This window comes from Pelophylax lessonae (assembly GCF_965119305.1).
Source record: "Pelophylax lessonae genome assembly, chromosome: 13".
In the NCBI taxonomy this organism is placed as follows: Eukaryota; Metazoa; Chordata; class Amphibia; order Anura; family Ranidae; genus Pelophylax; species Pelophylax lessonae.
In genome coordinates, this window is record NC_138780.1 from 183,043,861 (window position 1) to 183,064,925 (window position 21,065).

The following is a 21,065-nucleotide window of genomic DNA, read 5'->3' on the forward strand; positions in this document are numbered from 1 at the left end:
GGGGCATTATTAGGGAATGGAGGGGTAATAGGACAGAATGGGGGGGGGGCATTATTATGGAATGGAGGGGTAATAGGACAGAATGGGGGGGCATTATTAGGGAATGGAGGGGTAATAGGACAGTGGGGGGGGGGCGTTATTAGGGAATGGAGGGGTAATAGGACAGAGTGGGGGGGGGGCATTATTATGGAATGGAGGGGTAATAGGACAGAGTGGGGGGCATTATTATGGAATGGAGGGGTAATAGGACAGAATGGGGGGGCATTATTAGGGAATGGAGGGGTAATAGGACAGTGGGGGGGGGCATTATTAGGGAATGGAGGGGTAATAGGACAGAATGGGGGGGGGGCATTATTATGGAATGGAGGGGTAATAGGACAGAGTGGGGGGGGCATTATTAGGGAATGGAGGGGTAATAGGACAGAGTGGGGGGGGCATTATTAGGGAATGGAGGGGTAATAGGACAGAGTGGGGGGGCATTATTAGGGAATGGAGGGGTAATAGGACAGAGTGGGGGGGCATTATTAGGGAATGGAGGGGTAATAGGACAGAGTGGGGGGGGGCATTATTAGGGAATGGAGGGGTAATAGAACAGAGTGGGGGGGCATTATTAGGGAATGGAGGGGTAATAGGACAGAATGGGGGGGGCATTATTATGGAATGGAGGGATAATAGGACAGAATGGGGGGGGGCATTATTATGGAATGGAGGGGTAATAGGACAGAGTGGGGGGGGGGCATTATTAGGGAATGGAGGGGTAATAGGACAGAATGGGGGGGATATAGGAGAATAGAGGGGGTAACATACAGTGGGGGAGGAGGGGGCACTATTAGGGAATTAAGAGGTATTAGGACAGAGTGTGTGTGTGTGGGGGGGGGGGTAATATGACACACTGAGGGAGGAGGGGGCATTATTAGGGAATGGAGGGGTAATAGGACAGAGTGGGGGGGGCATTATTAGGGAATGGAGGGGTAATAGGACAGAGTGGGGGGGCATTATTAGGGAATGGAGGGGTAATAGGACAGAGTGGGGGGGCATTATTAGGGAATGGAGGGGTAATAGGACAGAGTGGGGGGGGGGCATTATTAGGGAATGGAGGGGTAATAGGACAGAATGGGAGGGGGGGGGCATTATTAGGGAATGGAGGGGTAATAGGACAGAATGGGGGGGGGGCATTATTAGGGAATGGAGGGGTAATAGGACAGAATGGGGGGGGGCATTATTATGGAATGGAGGGGTAATAGGACAGAGTGGGGGGGGCATTATTAGGGAATGGAGGGGTAATAGGACAGAGTGGGGGGGGGGCATTATTAGGGAATGGAGGGGTAATAGGACAGAGTGGGGGGACATTATTAGGGAATGGAGGGGTAATAGGACAGAGTGGAGGGGGGGGGGGCATTATTAGGGAATGGAGGGGTAATAGGACAGAGTGGGGGGGGGCATTATTAGGGAATGAAGGGGTAATAGGACAGAGTGGGGGGGGCATTATTAGGGAATGGAGGGGTGATAGGACAGAGTGGGGGGGGGCATTAGTAGGGAATGGAGAGGTGATAGGACAGAGTGGGGGGGGGGCATTATTAGGGAATGGAGGGGTAATAGGACAGAGTGTGGGGGGGGGGCATTATTAGGGAATGGAGGGGTAATAGGACAGAGTGGGGGGGGGGGCATTATTATGGAATGGAGGGGTAATAGGACAGAGTGGGGGGGCATTATTATGGAATGGAGGGGTAATAGGACAGAGTGGGGGGGGCATTATTATGGAATGGAGGGGTGATAGGACAGAGTGGGGGGGGGGCATTATTAGGGAATGGAGGGGTAATAGGACAGAGTGTGGGGGGGGGGCATTATTAGGGAATGGAGGGGTAATAGGACAGAGTGGGGGGGCATTATTAGGGAATGGAGGGGTAATAGGACAGAGTGGGGGGGGCATTATTATGGAATGGAGGGGTGATAGGACAGAGTGGGGGGGGGCATTATTAGGGAATGGAGGGGTAATAGGACAGAGTGTGGGGGGGGCATTATTAGGGAATGGAGGGGTAATAGGACAGAGTGGGGGGGCATTATTAGGGAATGGAGGGGTAATAGGACAGAGTGGGGGGGGGGCATTATTAGGGAATGGAGGGGTAATAGGACAGAGTGGGGGGGGGGCATTATTAGGGAATGGAGGGGTAATAGGACAGAGTGGGGGGCATTATTAGGGAATGGAGGGGTAATAGGACAGAGTGGGGGGGCATTATTAGGGAATGGAGGGGTAATAGGACAGAATTGGGGGGTGGGGCATTATTAGGGAATGGAGGGGTAATAGGACAGAGTGTGGGGCGGGGGGGGATATAATGGAGAATGGGGGGGGTAATATACACTGAGGGAGGAGGGGGCATTATTAGGTAATGGAGGGGTAATAGGACAGAGTGGGGGGGGGATATAGGAGAATAGAGGGGGGGGGGGGTAATATGACACACTGAGGGAGGATGGGGCATTATTAGGGAATGAAGGGGTATTAGGACAGAGTGTGGGGGGGGGGGATATAATGGAGAATGGGGGGGGGTAATATACACTGAGGGAGGAGGGGGCATTATTAGGGATTGGAAGGGTAATTAGACTAGGGCTGGGCGATATGGCTGAAAACTGTATCACGATATCAGTGTTTCATATCGGTCGATATCGATATATATTGATATTTTTTATTAACCATTTAAAATAAGGACCCTAGGGTTAGAATGCAGGGCGGCGGGCATGGTGCAGGAGAATGCAGGGTACTGGCATGGTGCAGGAGAATGCAGGGTGACTGGCATGGTGCAGGAGAATGCAGGGTGACTGGCATGGTACAAGAGGATCCGGGGTTGTGGCTTGGGGGTCCAGCCAGTTCTTATTACAGTTCTTGAAAGTACTTTATGCTGCCTTGTGCAGCCAGCCCCCACACCCTGGGGGTCCAGCCAGTTCGTAGTCCGCCGCACAGTAACCACAGCTGCCGGGAGAGGAAGCGGGCGGTGCGTACTGGCCAGGGGCTGTGATAGGATAGTACCTATCCTATCACAGCCCCTGGCCTGTACAGACGCACCGCCCGCTTCCTCTCCCGGCAGCTGACTGACGTCACATCCAGGCCGGGGGAGTTCTCTGTACCGATCATCACAGCGCGCCCGCAGCTGACGTCACATCCAGGCGCAGCGCGAGGCGGTGGTCCGTTACTGGGTGGGGAGTTAGGTGGTTACTGTGCGGCGGACTACGAACTGGCTGGACCCCCAGGGCATAAAAAGTACTTTCAAGTATCGAACCGGTTATCGTTATTGATATCGAAAACGGTACTATCGCGATATATATCGATATCGCATTATCGCCCAGCCCTAAATTAGACAGATTGTGTGTGTGGGGGGGGGGAGTGGGTATAATGGAGAATAGAGGGGGTAATATGACACACTGGGAATGGGGGGGGGTTGTGGTTGTGCCCCCAGTTTAGGGGTTCTGGGGTCACTGGGAGGGGGGGAGGGGTACAGTGTGATATAAAGACATTGAACCTCGCTATGCTCTGCTCAGGTATGGATTGGATATGAGCAGGGTTTTGGTACTTTGGCTGCCATTCCCATATCCTAATCCGGCACTCCACCATTGAACTGTACGGAACCCTTTACTGCAAACCAGGGTAAAACATCACAAGTGCGTCTGCTTACACGTTTCACCCCGCAAAGGTCCTTAATCGTAGCTAGTGGTAATTATAGGCCTTTGCTGGGTGAAACGCGTAAGCAGCCTGCACTTGTGATGTTTTGCCCTGGTTTGCAGTAAAGGGTTCCGTGGTGGAGTGCCGGCTTACTGCCCGGGATATACAGTGTGGTAGATGACACATCCTGTCTGGTGGTGTATTATTTATCTCGGTATGGGGGGGGGGGCATCTTCCCTCATTACATGTGTGGGTTCAGCTTCCTCTGGTGCTGTTTTCTCTGTACCGCTCCCCTCGCTCTCACATTTCATTGTCTCTCCTCTCCAGGTTCACCATGGCTGCCAAGATGGATGACGAGCAACTTCTGCTCTCCTGTATGCAGGAATACCAGAGCCGCTTCATCAGTCAGAGCAGCGAGGAGAATTCCATCCATGAGGAGAGGGATCTGTACAAGGAGTCTCTGAAGGAGCTTACAGGTGACCCATCCAAATCTGACCTGTCCGCTCCCACCCACCCCGCTCCTCCCCTGTGGTGACCTGGTGGGTTGTGATTGGATCGCTCTGCTAACCGGCAAGCTTTTGGGCATGACCCGGTGCTGGTGGGATCGGTGGCTTCATTGTCATGCGTTGTACACACACAGGATCAGCATAGAAGGCCTATTATCCAATAAAAGACAAGGCTGCCAGATCAGCAGAGGAAGTAATCAAAACAAATTTATTCGCACACTTATATTAAATATAGCACAGGTCGGTGTGGTGACGGCAGATCATCCTCCTGAGTGAAATACCCAAATGATGGTGTGGGCTGGAGGGTGACACAAAGCCGTGGGTGCTTGAGGAAGGAGGTTGAGCCTCGGAAACAAAGTTGCGGCCCGCCCTCTCCATTGTTGCTTTATTTAATTTTTTTCCCCTCGCTGGTATCCGTGGAGGGTCTGGGGGTGACGCCACTTCCAGGACCCAGCATCTTGCTGCTGATGCTTCTGTGGGAGGCACGGCAGCTGACGGCGATATTCAGATGATGCATCTCCCTGCTGCTGCAATCAGCACTTTGTATGCAACAGTGCCTGCGCTGGCACCTACGGCTTTGTGTCACCCTCAAGCCCTCACCATCATTTGGATAATTCACTCATGAGGATGATCTGCCCGTCACCACAACGACTTGTGCTATATTTAATATAAGTGTGCAAACAATAAATCTGTTTGGATTACTTCCTCTACTGACCTGGCGCCCTTGTCTTTTATTGCATATTTGTTACGGAGGGATCCCATACCTCTCATAGGAGCTGCCCGTCGCTTTCATCTCAGCTTTTGGATAAATTCTGACTATTGCATCAACAGGAACCTCTTCCCACCCCCAACCCCCCCATCTGCCTTGGACTTATGCCAGCTCAGGCTGTTGATATTAATGTTTATGTTTTTTTTTTTTTATAAATTCACTGTTTATTGAAAAAGGAATAGGCATACAGCATATGTAAGAGCAGTGGTACATGTCCAAAAACAGTAGGCAAACAGAAGAAAATGTACAAGGTAATAAGTGAAAACACAGCTCAGGACATATGGTCCAACATAGATAAATGCGAGAGGTAAGAACCAAGAGTCGACAACAGGGCGTTGGCCCTCCGAAAAGGTCTCAATCCCTATCCCCGCCGACATCCATCAAATGGCCGGCCTATGGGGGCAGGGAGGGACCGATCCGGCGGCCCGCCTCACTTATAAATTCCGAGAGGCAGGTAGGTTACGTATGCCTAAAGAAAATACAATCTCAAAAGAAAAGGAAGCCATAGAGCAGAGAAGGGAGGGAGGAGACTAAAAATGGGAAGGAGGAGAAGAGAAAAAAAAAAAAAAAAAAAAAAAAAGGGGGGGGGGGGGGGCGGTGGCGGCCCCCCGGTCCGCCGACAGCCAGCTAGGCGATCAAAGTTTTATATTCATCGGAGAAGCTGAATTCATGCCAATAGTACCATCGTTTGAGAAATTTCTCCCTAATGCCCCTGTCAGTCGCAACAAGGTCCTCCATTTCATTGATATGTGCCACTTTACGCAGCCACAACGCCACCGTGGGAGATTGTGCCTGTTTCCAGAGAAGAGGGATACAGCTCTTTGCCGCCGTAAGCAGGAGCGGCAAAATTGATTTCCGATAAGAAGACCGTGGAAAGCTATTGTGGTGGAGAAGGAAGAGAGCAGGGCTCAAAGTGAGGGTATGATCTGTGAACTTCTGCGAAATACGCATCACTTCCTGCCAGAAGGGTTGCAGTCTGTTGCAAGACCAGAAGACGTGGAGGAGGGATCCCACCTCCTCCCCACATCGCCAGCAGAGGTTCGAACATGAAGGGAACATCTTATGCAGTCTGGCTGGGGTGTAGTACCATCTGGTTAAGAGCTTATAGCCCGCCTCCTGATACTTGGAGCACGTGGAAGTCTTATAGGTGAAAAAGAAAATGCGCTCAACCTGGTGGTCCAAGAGAGAGAGCCCTAGGTCCCTTTCCCAGTGAGTCAGGTACAGGGGTCTGAAGGATGGATCGGAGCCTGATAAAAGGCGGTAGAGCAGAGATATAGTATGGCGCAAGGGAGAGTCCGATGCACAAAGTTCCTCAAAAGGAGTAAGGCGTCTCGTGAACGAGGTTGCCGGTGGCAGGGATTGCAGGAAGTGAGCCAGCTGTATCTTTTGCCAGAACGACAATGTGGCATAGGTGTGATCCGAGAAGAGAGTTTGCCGAGAGATCCAACGACCACTGACAATGAAGTGTCTAGCTTGGTGACGACCGTTGGTCTTCAAGGCGCGAAAACCTGGGTCAGTCAGGCCTGGGGTGAAGTCCTGGTTATCGAGCACCGGGAACAGAGGTGAAGGAAAGGTCGCGATGGAGCCCTCTCTACACAGCCTGCGACCCACCGCCAGGGTGGCCCCTATGGTCGGGTGAGCCGAGGTCCCGCGCGGTAGGGCAGAGGCTCCCCAGAACAGAGACTCCGGCGAAGAGTCACCAAAGCTCCGTTCAATGCGCACCCATTGTTTCAGTGAACCATGTACATGCCAGTCCAGAATCCTGGCTAGGTGGCACGAGGCATAATATAGCGACGCGTCTGGGAAGGCCATGCCGCCACTCAGTTTGGGCATACGAAGAACCCTGAGCGCCAGGCGGGGGGAGCTCCGAAGCCACAGAAACCTGCGGAACACCTCATTGATCTTCCGAAGGAAGGTCTGGGGGACAGAGATAGGAAGGGCTTGCAACACATAAAGCAGACGGGGCATGACATTCATTTTTATGATGTTACAGCGCCCGAACCATGAGAACATTCCCTTCTGCCAGCCCTCCAAATCCTTCCGGATATGCACTAGTAGAGGAGGGAAGTTGCATTCGAAGATGCGATCAGGACGGTTAGGGAGAAAAACGCCCAGATATTTAATATGCGAAGAACTCCATTTAAAGGGAAAATCCCTCTGGAGAAGGGTCAGTAAGGCCGGAGGCACGGAGACCGGGAGGGCTTCAGATTTCTGATGGTTGATTTTATATGAAGATAGCTCTTCATAGTTGCGGAACTCCTTCATAAGATTAGGCAGGGAGAGAAGGGGCTTGGATAAGAAGAAGAGGAGGTCGTCTGCATAAGCCGCCACCTTTGGGGCGAGCGACGTAGAGACCCAGATTCCACTTATATCAGTATTCGCCCTAACCAATCTCAAGAAAGGCTCAAGGGTCAGAACAAAAATCAGCGGGGAAAGAGGGCATCCCTGCCTTGTCCCATTGGATATTTCCAAAGGGCCGGAGAGCAAGCCGTTGATCTTAACGCAGGCCGACGGGCGAGAGTAAATCGCACCAATCCAGGACAACATGCGTTGTCCCAGCCCAATATGTCTCATGGTCTCCATAAGGAAGACCCAATTCACCCGATCAAACGCCTTTTCGGCGTCCGTCGAGAGGAGCAGCATGGGGATCCTCCGGGCGCACGCCAAGTGCAGCAGATCAATAGCCTTCGTGGTGTTGTCCCTTGCTTCCCGGGAGGGTACAAAGCCCACTTGATCATCGTCCACCAGTTGCGGGAGCAGGGGGGCCAAACGAGAGGCCAGGATCTTGGTGAACAATTTCAAGTCCACATTAAGGAGCGAAATAGGCCTGTAGCTCTGGCAAAGGAGGGGGTCCTTACCCTCCTTCGTTATCACCGTGATGTGAGCGCGGAGGGAGTCCACTGGGAACTCCGCCCCTGAACCCGCTGCGTTGTATGCGGCAAGAAAGTGGGGATCCAGAATGTCCTCAAAACTTTTATAGTAGGCCAGAGAGAAGCCATCTGGCCCCGGCGCCTTGCCACTCTGAGCTCCCGCCACGGCCCCCGAGAGTTCGGCCGAGAGGAGGGGCTCATCCAATCGTTCTAGAGCCTCTGTGGGAAGACCGGGGAGCCCGGAGGTCTGCAAGTACGTCCTGATCCGAGAGCGGAGCGCTGCCCGGGCCGGCGAAGATGAATCTGGAGCCAGATTATATAATGAGGAATAGTACCTGCGGAAGGCCTCAGCAATATCCTCCGTGGTGTGGACCTTTCGTCGCGACGAGGAGAGAATTTCTGGGATAAACGTCTGTGCCCGCTGTTTTCGTAAGGCTCGTGCAAGGATCCTGCCACATTTATTCCCATGCTCATAGAACACGCGTCTGCATTTGGCTAACGAAGCCTTCGCTTTGAAAAGGGCCAAGGAGCGCAGTTGATCCCGAAGAACAGTCAGCTCCTGAAGGGCCGATTGTGCCAGCGTTCTCTTGTGGGTGGCCTCTAGCGAAGCTATGCGCTTCAGAAGATCCTGTACCTGTTGTGTCCGTGCACGTTTGCGTTGAGACCCTAATTTAATCAGGACCCCCCGCATGTAAGACTTATGAGCCTCCCATACCATTAGCGGCGAACTTTCCGGAAGAGCATTAGTCGCAAAGAACCCCCTAAGTTCGGTCCTAAGTTCCTCTAGGAGGCTAGGATCCTGGAGGAGACCGTCATTGAGCCGCCACTGCCATTGACGTGTCTCCGGGGTGCGCAGGTCCATCTCAAGGATCACCGGCGCATGGTCGGAGACAGTGATGGAGCCAATAGACGCCGACACTACACGCCCCAGCAGGGCTTGGGGAACCAGAAAATAATCGATGCGCGAGTAGGAGTCATGGGGAGAAGAGTAAAAAGTGTAGTCTCTAGTGGTCGGATGGAGGACCCTCCACGCATCAACTAGATGAAAGGCGTGAAAGCCCTTCTTAAGTCGCTTTAGCGCCGCGTAGGATATGTGGGAAGTTCCGCGAGAAGCGTCCAGGATCGGATCCAGGACAAAATTGAGGTCGCCTCCAAGGAGAACCTGACCTTCCATAAAATCGTGGAGTTTGGAGAGCAATGATTCTAGGAACGGGACCTGTTCCGTATTGGGCAGGTATAAGTTGACCAGGGTGACCAATACAGAGCCCAGACGACCCTTCACAAATAGAGCTCTGCCCATCTCGTCGCTCCACGAGTCTAAGCACGTCCACGGGGTTTGGCTACCTATCAAAATGCTAACCCCTCTTGATCTGGAATCAGGCGAGCAACTGTGGTAGACAGTGGGAAACCGTCTGCCCCCCAATGAAGGGATTTTGGCAATTCTGAAATGGGTCTCCTGCAGGAAGCCAACGTGGGCTCGAAGGCGATGAAGGTCAGTCAGAACCATGGAGCGCTTTTCGGGGGTATTGAGCCCCTTCACGTTGAGCGATGCCAGGCGGATGGGATCAGCCGGGCGGGCAGCCATCACCACCGAAGGGGAGGGGGGAGGAAGAGGTAAAGGGGGGGGAGAAAAAAAAAAAAAAAGGGGGGGGGGAGGGGGAAATGAGAAGAGAAGGGCAAGAAAGAGGGAGTAGGAGGGGAAAAGCACAGAGAGAAACGAAGAACCACGAAACTACAGTGCCAGCGGCACAGTGAGAGCTAGTCTCAAATCGCCTAGGGTTCCAGACCCACCACCCAAAGACCGAGTGGGGCGTGGGGAACCCCGGAAAAACAAAATCCTATGGGGGGAACGGGGAAGGCCACACCGAAAAGAGGATGGTGACCGCTCCCCCCCCACCCCATGTCGACCTAGGAAAAGGTGATATGTGAGCATCATACAAGGAATATAAACATTGAGGAACATCGGAGGAAGCACCGCCAGTCCGAGGCGGGGAACATAGTGATCTGAACATTGAGCCATAAAAAAAAAAAAAAAAAACATTAACAGAAATTAACTAAACAGCCAAGAGCAAGGAAGGACGGTCCAGAGCGCCGGCTCCCAGGGCCGCACCCCCCGACAGACCACAAGGGCCCCAGGGACCGCAGCCCCACAAGCCCCCGCAAGGGACCCCCCCCCCAAAAAAGGACAAAAAATATCAAGGGTCGCAGCAAATAGCAAGGCCCCGGCAGGGAAAAAACGGGGGGGAGGAGGGGAAAAGGGAAGGGGGCGAGGTGGGAGGGGGAATGTGGCCAAGAAGGAAGGGCAAGGAAGGAAGGAAGAGGGGGGAGGGGGAAGATAGGGAGGAAGGAAGAGAGGGGGAGGAATGGAGGGAGAGGGGGAGGGAAAGGAAGGGAGAGGGAAAGGGGAGGGGGAGGGAAGGGGGATGGAAAGGGGGAGGGGAGAGGGGAGGGGAAAGGGGAGGGGAAGGGGAGGCGGAGAGGGGAGGGGAAAGGGGAGGGGAGGGGGAGGGGATTGAGGGACCCCAACACTGCCTCCAGCCCAGCACACCTATCAAAAGGCTGTTAAAGAGACACTGAGCTGTCAGTGATAGCAGAGGTGAAGGGCAGCCTGACTTTCTACACAAACCCCCAACACATGAGATCGACAAGATCCTTACAGTTACCATACCAGTTACTATATAGGTCTGTCCAAGCGGTAGGCATGTCCCCGACTGTGGCAACACCGGCAGAGCAGCACGGGGCCCCGCGGGACCCCCGAAGAGGATCCTCTGTGAGAGCCAGGTCCCCCCCCCCCCCCCCCCACATGCTCGCCATGACCCCCCGCAACAAATATCCCCACATGCAGCCAGCATGAGGCCACAGTCCAGGGCCTGCAGGTGCTAGGTCGCCATATCCCATCCCAGCACAAGACCCCTAGAGCCGGCCCAGTATATCCCTCCCCACTCTCCCAGTCTGCCAGATAAACCCCCAGCAGGTGAAACCCAGGACAGGGAGAGGGCAGCCGGGAGGCACAGTCAAGCAGGGCAGTCCGCAAAAGCAGTCAGCGAAAGGGGGACAGCAGCATGCAGGGGGTGCGAGCGTGAGGTTCACCAAGGAAGCAGCAGTCCAGCGGGAGATGAAAGGGGGGCCATGCCTCAACAGACCATTCAAAGCCGATGGGGTGCCGGACCTCAGAGTACGCACCAGAGACAGTAGCATGCGGGGTGCGATGGATAATGGGCTAGCTGGAGACGTCAGGGATCGGGACCAAGGTAAGGGCAAGAATCAGGGAAGGAGGGGGCCATACTCACACACCTCGTCCTAAGTCTCAGGTGCAGCGACTCCCGAACTTTGCGGAGGCGGACCCCGATACTGCCGACGCTGCCTGCGGGGGAGCGGAGAGCCCAAGCCACGGGGATCCCGGCGTTGGTCACGGTCCGGAAGCAGGGCCAGCCAGTCCGGGAGCTCCACCCGTTCGATGCCGAGGAAGTCACAGAGAGACGGCAGGTCTGCGTGCTTGCGAAGCACAAAGATCGATCCATTCTTCCGCACCGTCAGCTGTAGGGGGAATCCCCATCGATAGGTGATCTCAGGCGCCCGGAGCCTCTCCAGCAGCGGTTTAAGCATCGCTCGGCGTTGCAGTGTGCCCCGTGCCACATCCGGGAATATCTGAATGGTAGCGCCATCAAAGTCAATGGGGCCCTTGGACCAAGCCTCCCGGAGCACCCGTTCCTTCAATGAGTATCGATGCAGGCGGCAGATAACGTCCCTGGGTCTAGCTGGATCAGTGGGTCGCGCTCCCAAGGCTCGATGGACCCGATCAAACTCCAGGGTGACCGGAGGATCCGGCGGGAGGACACGGGACAGCACAGCTCTCACAGTTTCTGCAAGGTCTTCCGGGCCAGTGGCTTCAGGTAAGCCCCGAAGCCGTAAGTTGTTGCGACGGCTCCGGTTCTCAATGTCCTCCATCCTCAGTTGATGAGCGGCAAGGACTTCAGTGTGTCCGACCTGGGTCTGTTCCAGCCGGGATATCCTGGTCTGCAGCGAGCCGATCAGACTCTCCCGCCGTCACTCGTCCCTCCAGGGAGGCCACCTCGCCCCCCAGCTGTTGGAAGTCCCGCCGGTGTTGGTCCGCCACCTGTGCCACTATCGCCTCCATGTCCGCCTTCGTGGGAAGGGCCCTGAGGAGAGTCCAGATGTCCTGTGTATCCCCCAGTTGAGACGGCATGTTGGAGGCAGCCACGGGGGAGGCGGCAGGGAGCACAGGGGAACTGCGTGTAGGCGAGGATGCAGCCATCGGGCCAGGTCCCCCACGTGGCGTCAGAGTCAGGACCCGCGGTGTAGAGCTGGCGGACTCCGGGAAGAAGGCTCGGATCGGGGTTACCGAGGGGGTCCTCAAGGAAGAGGCTGTAGCGGGCTTAGTTCTCCTCTTCCTGCGGACGCTCATAGCAGCGAAAAAAAGCAGGTAATGGTCGACTAGGGTGGCCGGAGAGCGGGAGCACCAAGTTAAAACGTCCTCACACCGCCATGTCCAAGCCACGCCCCCTCAATGTTTATGTTTTTAATGGTTTTCACTTATGCACTAATTCTTTGTTTCTTGTTATATATATATATCGCATACTAGCTCATTATGAAATACTTACCTTAGAACGAAGCCCCGGCACGGTTGTCTGGACAACGCTTAGGGCACTGACATGCTCCCTCGGTGTCTCTTCCAGGTTCGGCGGCCGTATGTGAGTGTCTGGAGCCGCGATGATGTCACTAGTTTCACTTTCCGGCAAGGAGCTCTGAGGGTCCGCCGGACCTTCACAGCGCATGCGCCGCTGACGTCAGCGGCTGCATGCAGCTTGAATATCTCCTAAACTGTGCAGGTTTAGGAGATATTAATTGTACCTACAGGTAAGCCTTATTATAGGCTTACCTCTAGGTAAAAGTCAAATAGCGGAGTATACTACCACTTTAAACTTTATTATTATTTTATGTCTTCTCTTTGCAGAAGTTTGGGCTAGAAAATACAGAGAAGGGGAGCTGATGATTGAGAAGGTTCTGGAATTCAGAAACGGTGAGCCATTGGAGTTTGTTGGGCTTCTAGCCGAATTTGGTCACTTCAGGTTCTACTGACCTAATTAATATTATCTGCTCGTTTCTGGGCAAGTATAAACCTTCCTGCATGCATTTTTAACTTTTTTTTTTTTTTTTTTTTTTTTTTCCCCCCTAACCTTACTACTCTATGAACGCTGCTCAGGCAGACCTCTTTCTGGGTGTGGGGCACCTCTGATCCAGCCCTGCAGTTGTGTTGGCACTGTACGCTCCTGGATAGTCCCGTTGAGTTGACATGACTGCTGCAGAGTCTGAATCCTGAGAGGACCTCATTCATGACAGTGAAAAGGAAGTGTCCACGTCACTCAGGCAGTGATGTGGACATCCAAAGAAGGACCTCGGGTCCCGGTAAACAGAAGAGGAGAGATGACTGTGGACTGGACTGTCACGTGACAGTGAAATTGGTGTAAACAAAAAAGGATATTAAAGCCTGGTACACATGGGCTGGATATCGGCTAGTTCAACAGAAACCAGGTGAATTCTGCCCATGTGTACAGCAGTCTGTCTGACAGAAGGAGGCCAAACGGGCATGCTGGAAAACCAGCATTGGATCACCACTGTCAGCCAATGGATGGTGCGCACTGACCGGTGTGTTCTGGGGGGAGAGAGCAGTCCCCCTGTCAGAGCACAATAGCTCAGTGGGGAGATCGCTGTACTAAACATCACGTAGTCAGTACAAAAACCTCGTCCCATGCTCCTTTTTATTTATTTTTTTATTTATTTTTGCGTTCAGAAAATAGAGAAACTAGAAAAAGTCAGACTATATAAGCCAAATATGCGATTATATAAAATCACAAATTTTATTATAAAAAAAATATTTAAAAACGAGGAAATTTCATAAAAGCCACTATCATGGGGCTGATCAGATTGACTGTACATATAATGGTCTTGCTTGGCAATTCCAATGATAATAAATAGGTCTTCATGTATCAACACATTTCACCAAGATATAGCTTCATCAGGACGCATGAACACAATACAGCAATCTTCTAAAATAATAGTGCTTAAAATGTGTATGTATATATATATATATATATATGTGTGTGTGTGTGTGTGTGTGTGTGTGTGTGTATATATATATATATATATATATATATATATATATATATATATATATATATATCTCTATCAGTATATTTTGGGGTTAAGTTGCTGAGGTATGTTTCACACAGCAAACAAAGTGGTTTACTGTGTTTGTATGTGTGTGTGTGTGTGTGTGTATATATATATATATATATATATAATATATTTTAATACATTTTAAGCACTATTATTTCTCTATTGTGTTTATGCATCCTGATGGAGCTATATCTTGGCGAAACATGTTGACACATGAAGACCTCTTTTATTATCCTTGGAATTAACTATTAAGCAAGACCGTTATAATCGCTTTATATGTACAGTCAATCTGATCAGCACTGATTTTTTTTTTTTTTTTTTTAATTACATTTCCTTGTTAAATATTTTCTATAATAAAATTTATTATATTTATGAGACTCCATGTTTGGCGTTTTTTTTTTTTTTTTTTATGCTCTATACAACAAGGATGCCTATATTGTCACAATAATTTATTTTTTCATTCAGCCCCCTGGCTTGAACGAAAAAAACTGATAGTATGTACCAGGCTTTAGTGATCATTTAGAAGGGGGATAGGGGGAGCCCTGAGAACTGGTTAAACCAGTTCCCACCCAGGCCAATTCTGACATTTCTCTCCTACTTAAAAAAAAAAAAAAAAAAACATATATATTACTAAGAACCCTTAGACTTTACAGGTGCATCTCATATAATTAGAATGTCTCTTTCTTTCATTGACAGACACAGCTCCTCATCTTCTTGACTACGTGGGTTATACTGCCCCCTACAGGAGTAGGACACTAGGAAGAAAAGAACTTGACTACCCCTATGGGGCACTCCCAGGGGGGGTATACTCCCACTCTCTGCTTTAGGTACTCAGTTTTTTTCTGCCTAGTCAGGAGTAAGGACCTAGTTCTTGCTGGAATCTCTGGTTCTGGCAATTTTTTTCTTTTGAATGGAATTTTGTCCTCTTTATTTTGTTTCAGATGAAAATCTACAATCAATTGCTGGACTGGGCGATAGACTCTAAAATCTAGATCCAGAGGGTCCCCCCAGTCTGGCCAGAGAGCGCATGCAGACCTCAGCCCTGCGCTAGGTCGGCTGCGACATAGCCTTACTGGATGGGGGCTGGCCTGCGAGTTAAACGCCTTGTGAGGACACATACGACCTGGCTTCGGCATGAGTCACAGCGTTCCTCCTGGCCGACGGCACCCACATTACGATGGAGCGGTGGTCTGTCCAGGGCAGTGCCCACCCTGTTCCTGGTATGGTACGTAGCTGTCCCCCCTCTACCCCTGGAGGGTTTTGGGATGGACGTGGGCCCCTCCCTGGGATGGTCGGACCCCCGGGCTTCCCTCCTTCCCAGACAGCGCTCCCCCCCCCTTCTCGGTGGTCTTCTGCGGGCCTCGGTCACCCCCTTCCCATCTGCCCATGGGGTGGACATACAGTTTTAGGTCGGTCTGGGGTGTTGAGCTGGCGATTGGGGGGTGGGGAGCGCGCCTCCGGCGACCGGACAACCAAACTTTGGGAGGGGGCAGGGCCTGGTGGGGGTGCCTACTAGGACCCCAGGTCCTCCGTTCTTGTTGGGATCGTTTTCGAGCTTCTGGGGCTTCCCTGCGCGTTGCGTCACTAGTCACGTGACTTCTTCAGAGGTTTTTAGGGGAGAAGTCACGTGCCTATTGACGCAACGTGTAGGAGGAGCCAGTGGCATCAGCCTTGTCTGTCCACAGTGAAATCTGTGTTGGGCGGTCGGGAATTGTAGCTGCACATGAAATGTAGAGATGAGGATCTTATGCGGTTTTATGTCTACATAAATGTGAGTGTTCTGGATTAAAATCTTTTCAATACCGGGCAATTTCACTCCCTCCCTGCCCAGGCCAATTTTCAGCTTTTAGCGCTGTTGCATATTGAATAACAATTGCGCGGTCATGCAACACTGTACCTAAACCAAATTTGTCAATTTTTTTTCCCCACAAATAGAGCTTTCTTTTGGTGGTATTTGATCACCACAAGGTTTTTCTCCTTTTTTTTTTAAAAAAAAAAAAAAAGACTGAAATGTTAGCAAAAAAAAAAGTTTTTTTTTTTGTTTCTAATAAAATTTTGTAAATGTTTTTTTTCCTGCACTGATAGGCGGCACTGATGGGCAATAATAGGCTCTTTACTGGGATCGGAGATGTGGTGTGTCAGAGTGACACACCACACCACCGATCGCCGCGCTACGTGCCCCCCGGGGGCCCGCAGAGTGGTCTATGCTGCTGAACGTCCTATGATGACCGGTCAGGATAGAGCAACCACTTTGCGGTCATCATTTTGCTATAACGGGCGGGAAGTGGTTTAACACCTACTACACTATGGTATCATTCTGTTCACATACATATAACTATGGAGCATACCCAGTCTGATTCATGAGGAGGATACCAGGGAAACCATAGGACTCCCCAGGGTGGATTGGCTTACTATATACTGCACATTACCTTTTTGCTGCAGGTGGGCGCGCATTGCACTTAAGGTGGACACCTGGTGGATGATTTTAGCACATAAGCACTGAATTTTTTTTTTTTTTTTTTTTTTTTTGAAGAAGCACTGCATGTCAAAAGTGATTCACAGATGCACTATCTATTGGATCATACTCTTCACAATACGTTGTTATTGATTTGTATGAACTCATTCACACCTACATTGGATTTATTGCGCGGTGCATGATTGGCACATATGTATATGCTTATATTAGGGGTGCACCGATCCGACCTTTCTAGTCCCGATACCTGGCATTGTGTTTCTGCCGATACAGATCCGGAACTACACACATACACAATATGCATGCAGTACAGAGCAAAGCCACTGCTTCCTGTGTATGGCTCCTCCTGTCACAGGCGGAGTGCATCTGATATCACTCTGCCTGTGAGTCGGTGTAACGTGAGAATTACCTACCCCGTGAGAAAAACCTACCCTCGTCACTTCCGGCCAGGAACAGCTGAGCAGCGCAGCAGTGCGCATGCTCACAGCCCCGGATACCTAATGGAACAGCTGAGGACCTGACTAGTGCGCATGCGCACTAGTAGGAAATTATCACGGTGTCCGTGAAAAAAAACTACCCACGCCACGCTTACATTAAAACAAGTGTGCTGCAATATAAGCCATCTCCGCTCCTGTCCCTGTCACTCCCCTGATGTTGGCTAGTAAATATAAAAGCGGCTCTCGGCTCCGTGATTTATGTTCTCATACACTCGTCACCGCTTTTATATTTAGTAGCCGAGATGAGGGAAGTGACAGGGACAGGAGTGGAGATCACTCGTATTGCAGCACAGCTGTTTTAATGTAAACGCCGAATGACATACAGTGCCGTGCAACCGGAAGTGACAAGGGTAGGTTTTTCTCACGGGTAGGTAATTCTCACGGAACACCGGACCTATACAGGAAGTAGCGGCTCCATGCAAGTAAGGGACGGCAGAGCCGGGACTCAGCAAAACCGGATCGGCCCGTGGATCGGTTAATTTTACCAATCCAGCTATTTTGGCAGTATCGGCGCCGATATCCGATCTTGATATTGGATCGGTGCATCCCTAGCTTATATATTTTTTATTAGCTGTGTGAGTTTGAATATGCTTTTGCAAATTTATTAGCACTTTTATTTTTATTCTCATCTTTCATTATATTCAGAATGGCGCACCACCTTCACATGAATAAATTACTTTTTTGATGGCTATTACTGCTGCGCGCAGGGTGTCGGAGCTGGCGGCGTTGTCTTGTCGTTTACCTTACCTTGGTGGTTCACAGGGATAAGGTGGTTCTTCATCTCTGTCTGCCGTTCCTTCCAAAAGTCGTCTGATTTCCATTTGACTCAGGACATTTTGTTGTCTTTCCTATGTCCCAGGCCTAAGCATCCTAAGGAAGTTGCCTTGCATTCCCTGGATGTGGTTTAGGCAATCAGGGTGTACCCGGCATCAACGCAGTCTTTTAGAAAATCGGACTCACTATTTGTACTCATGGATGGACCTCGGAAAGTGTTGGCTGCTTCTGCTGCGACCATTTTCAGATGGATCAGACAGATGGTGATTCAGGCCTATTCCATTAGGGGTCAGGTTCCTCCTTTCCCTGTTAAGGCGCGCTCTACTCGGGCGCTTAGTGCCTCCTGGGCCTTCCGTCTTCAGGCGTCAGTGATGCAGGCTTGCAAGGCAGCCATCTGGTCGTCTGTACACACATTCACAAAGTTTTAAAAGGTGGATGTGTTGGCATCTGCGGATGCTTCTTTTGGCCACCAGGTTTTGCAGGCTGCTGTTTAGAGGACCTGGTCCTCTTTGAGGGTGTATTTGTTTTTTTTTCAGGTGAGCTCAAGTTGTTAACTGCCGGTTAACACTGTTCCGACTTGTCAGGCGACTTGGTCGCCTGACAAGTAGCGGTCCATGCTGTGCAATGGTTCCTGTTCTAATAGGAGCGACTCAAGTCGCTCCGACTTAGAAAAAGGTTCCTGCACCTTTTTTTTGCAAAGTCGAAGCGACTTGCATTGACTTCCATTATGTGAAGTCTTTGCAAGCCGCGCCGAAGTCGCGGTGCACAGGCGACGGCATTAGTCGCCCAAAGTCGTGTCGGATCAGTGTGAACCGACACTTATGGTTCAGCTCCATGTTACTTGGTTGGTTACAGTTTAACCTTGGGAATTTTTTTCTTGCTGTTCCCACCCCTCATGTTTGACACTGCTTTGGGACATCCCAATGGTCATGAAGATCAGGAGCTGTGTCCGTCAATGAACAAAAGCGAAAATGGGATTTTTGACTTACTGTAAAATCCATTTCTCTGATGTTCATGACAGACCTAGCACCCACCCCTCTGTGGGGTTGGCTTTCTTCTGACACTGCTTGTAACCAAACTCAGTGCCTATAGCTAAGAGTGGGAGTTGTACTCCCTGGGACTGCCCTATAGGTGTAGTCAAGCTTTTTCCTGCCTAGTGTCTTACTCCTGTAGGGGGCAGGATAACCTAATGTTCAATAAGATGAAGAGCTGTGTCTGTCAATGAACGAAAGAGAAATGGATTTTTGCAGTCCCTTTAATGATGGAAAATGATTTCTGAATTCCTGTTGTGAGATGAAATGTATTTGTCGTCCTATTCCTGTACATAGATGTGGATCGGAAGAACAAGCGCATTGAGGAGAAGCAGGAGGACATCCTACGGGAGGTTGCCAAGCTGAAGGATAACGGCAAGCAGAGTAAAGAGCTGGCTGAGCGCATCTTGAAGTTACGGGAAGAGTTAGAGAAGAAGAAGGAGTGTAAGTTCCATGCTGGGGCTCGGTGTGTGCTCCAGGTTTGAGTCCCAATACCAGACCTCCATCATTACTTTTTTTTTTAAAGGCTAATTCCACCATTTGGACCATGTTACACCTGTATTTAGAGTGTAGCATCGTGTAAATGGCATTGCAGATAGACTTTCTCAATTGAACACGAGTATGGTGATTTATCACACTTATGGCACTTTTCCACTGCAAGTACCGGCTCGGCTTCACTCGGCACTGCTTGGCCCAGCTCGGCTCAGTTTGCTTTTCCACTGTGTGGTACGAGTCGGCTGAAGTTTGGGAAGGGAAAGCCGCTCAGGTGAGACTGAGTGAACTGGTGCTGATCAGATCCGTCATCCAGAAACAGTGCAAGCAAAATAAATTGGACCGCACTCGGATACATGAAATCAAAATTGGTTCTTTATTCCTCATCAAATCCATACAGACGGTGCATTGAGAGACATGTCAGGTTGACGCGTTTCACGCTATAGATAATCGCTTACTCATAACCACACCTCATTGTACGAGTCGGCACCTTTCAGCACTCTATAGGCTCTACTCGGCTCGGTTTGCTTTTCCAATTTAGTAAGTGGGTGGGGTTACAACGATTCTCTGACCAATCAGTGGCTAGTAGTGACAAACAATCAATGCTGCATGCAAAGGATTGTGGGATATGGTATAGGTACGGAACGCTTGGAACCACAACCGAGGTGGTACTGTTTAAGCGAGCCGTACCATGTAGTGGAAAAGTGCCTCCGTAACGCACCGTTCTAACACGTACCATGCAGTGGAAAAGCGCAAAACCGAGCCAAACCGTTCGGTTCCATGCAGTGGAAAAGCGCCATTAGTCCACTGACACCTCCTCCAGTTCTCTATGGCTCCGTTCACATGGGCGTACCTATGCTTACACAGGTGTGAAGGGGGCCGTCTTTGCCGGCGCAGTGTGCACAGGTGTTTCATGCATCTGCATGTAGGCAGTCCAATTCATGTCTGTTAGGATGCAGAGGCTGTATAGATGCAGCCTCTGCTCCCAATTTGGCAGCCATGCAGGTGCATGTCCCCGAACGTACCCTGTCGGCTGTCAAATTGGGACCAGCAGTTGTATTCATGCAGCTGCTTCGTCCCAAAAGGCATGAATGGGATTGCCTGCACGTGGATGCATGGAACACTTGTGTGGGTAAAGACGACCATTCGCATGGGTGTAAGTATAGATACACCTATGTGAATGAAGCCTAGAAGTCTGTAGCTTGTCACGAGCTGGAGGAAGAGTCTGTAGTAGCCTAAGAATGCACCCTAATCCACTGTTTATTTTTTTGAATGTACACTATATTACCAAAAGTATTGGGACGCCTGCCTTTACACCCATTTGAACTTTAATGGCATCCTAGTCTAAAGCTGACCATACACTAGCCGAAATATCGGGCAAACTAATTTTAGAAAAAAATGAAAAATCGGCCATCATGTAATGACCGAATTTCAAACGATAAAATCGTTCAATGGACCTAAATGAATCAGTTTTTTGTTCAGTTTGTCACATATGTCTGGTGCAAACAGGTCAGCCGAGAGACACGTTAACCTTTCAATTTATTCTTCGGTCGGCAGATTTTCAAAACTGTTCCTTCGATTTTTTTTTTTTTTTTTTTTTTTCCGGCTCTGAAAAGTTAAAGCGGAGTTCCGGCCACAACATTTTTTTTTCAATAAAAATACCCCTGGGACAGTCGGGTCTAGTACATTCCACAATGGATAGCCTCTGAACTGTCCCGGGTCGCACTTACCTGTAAGAAGAAATACTTACCTTTTTAAAGTTCTTCTCCAGCGCTGCCATCTCGGATGTGGGCAGCTGAAGCC

At 50.6% G+C, this 21,065-nt stretch overlaps 1 protein-coding gene across 2 annotated transcripts in view; it reads left to right on the top strand.

Annotated features, from left to right (window-relative positions):
• The window catches only part of SPC25 (SPC25 component of NDC80 kinetochore complex), a 46,897-nt gene that overhangs the window by 17,048 nt on the left and 8,784 nt on the right, over positions 1-21,065 (top strand). For both annotated transcript variants that reach the window (XM_082242955.1, XM_082242954.1), the window contains exons 2-4: positions 3,980-4,128; positions 12,773-12,838; positions 19,068-19,214. In XM_082242955.1, the coding sequence (XP_082099081.1) occupies positions 3,987-4,128; positions 12,773-12,838; positions 19,068-19,214 (355 nt within the window). In that variant the 5' untranslated portion in view covers positions 3,980-3,986. The remainder of the gene's footprint in view (positions 1-3,979; positions 4,129-12,772; positions 12,839-19,067; positions 19,215-21,065) is intronic.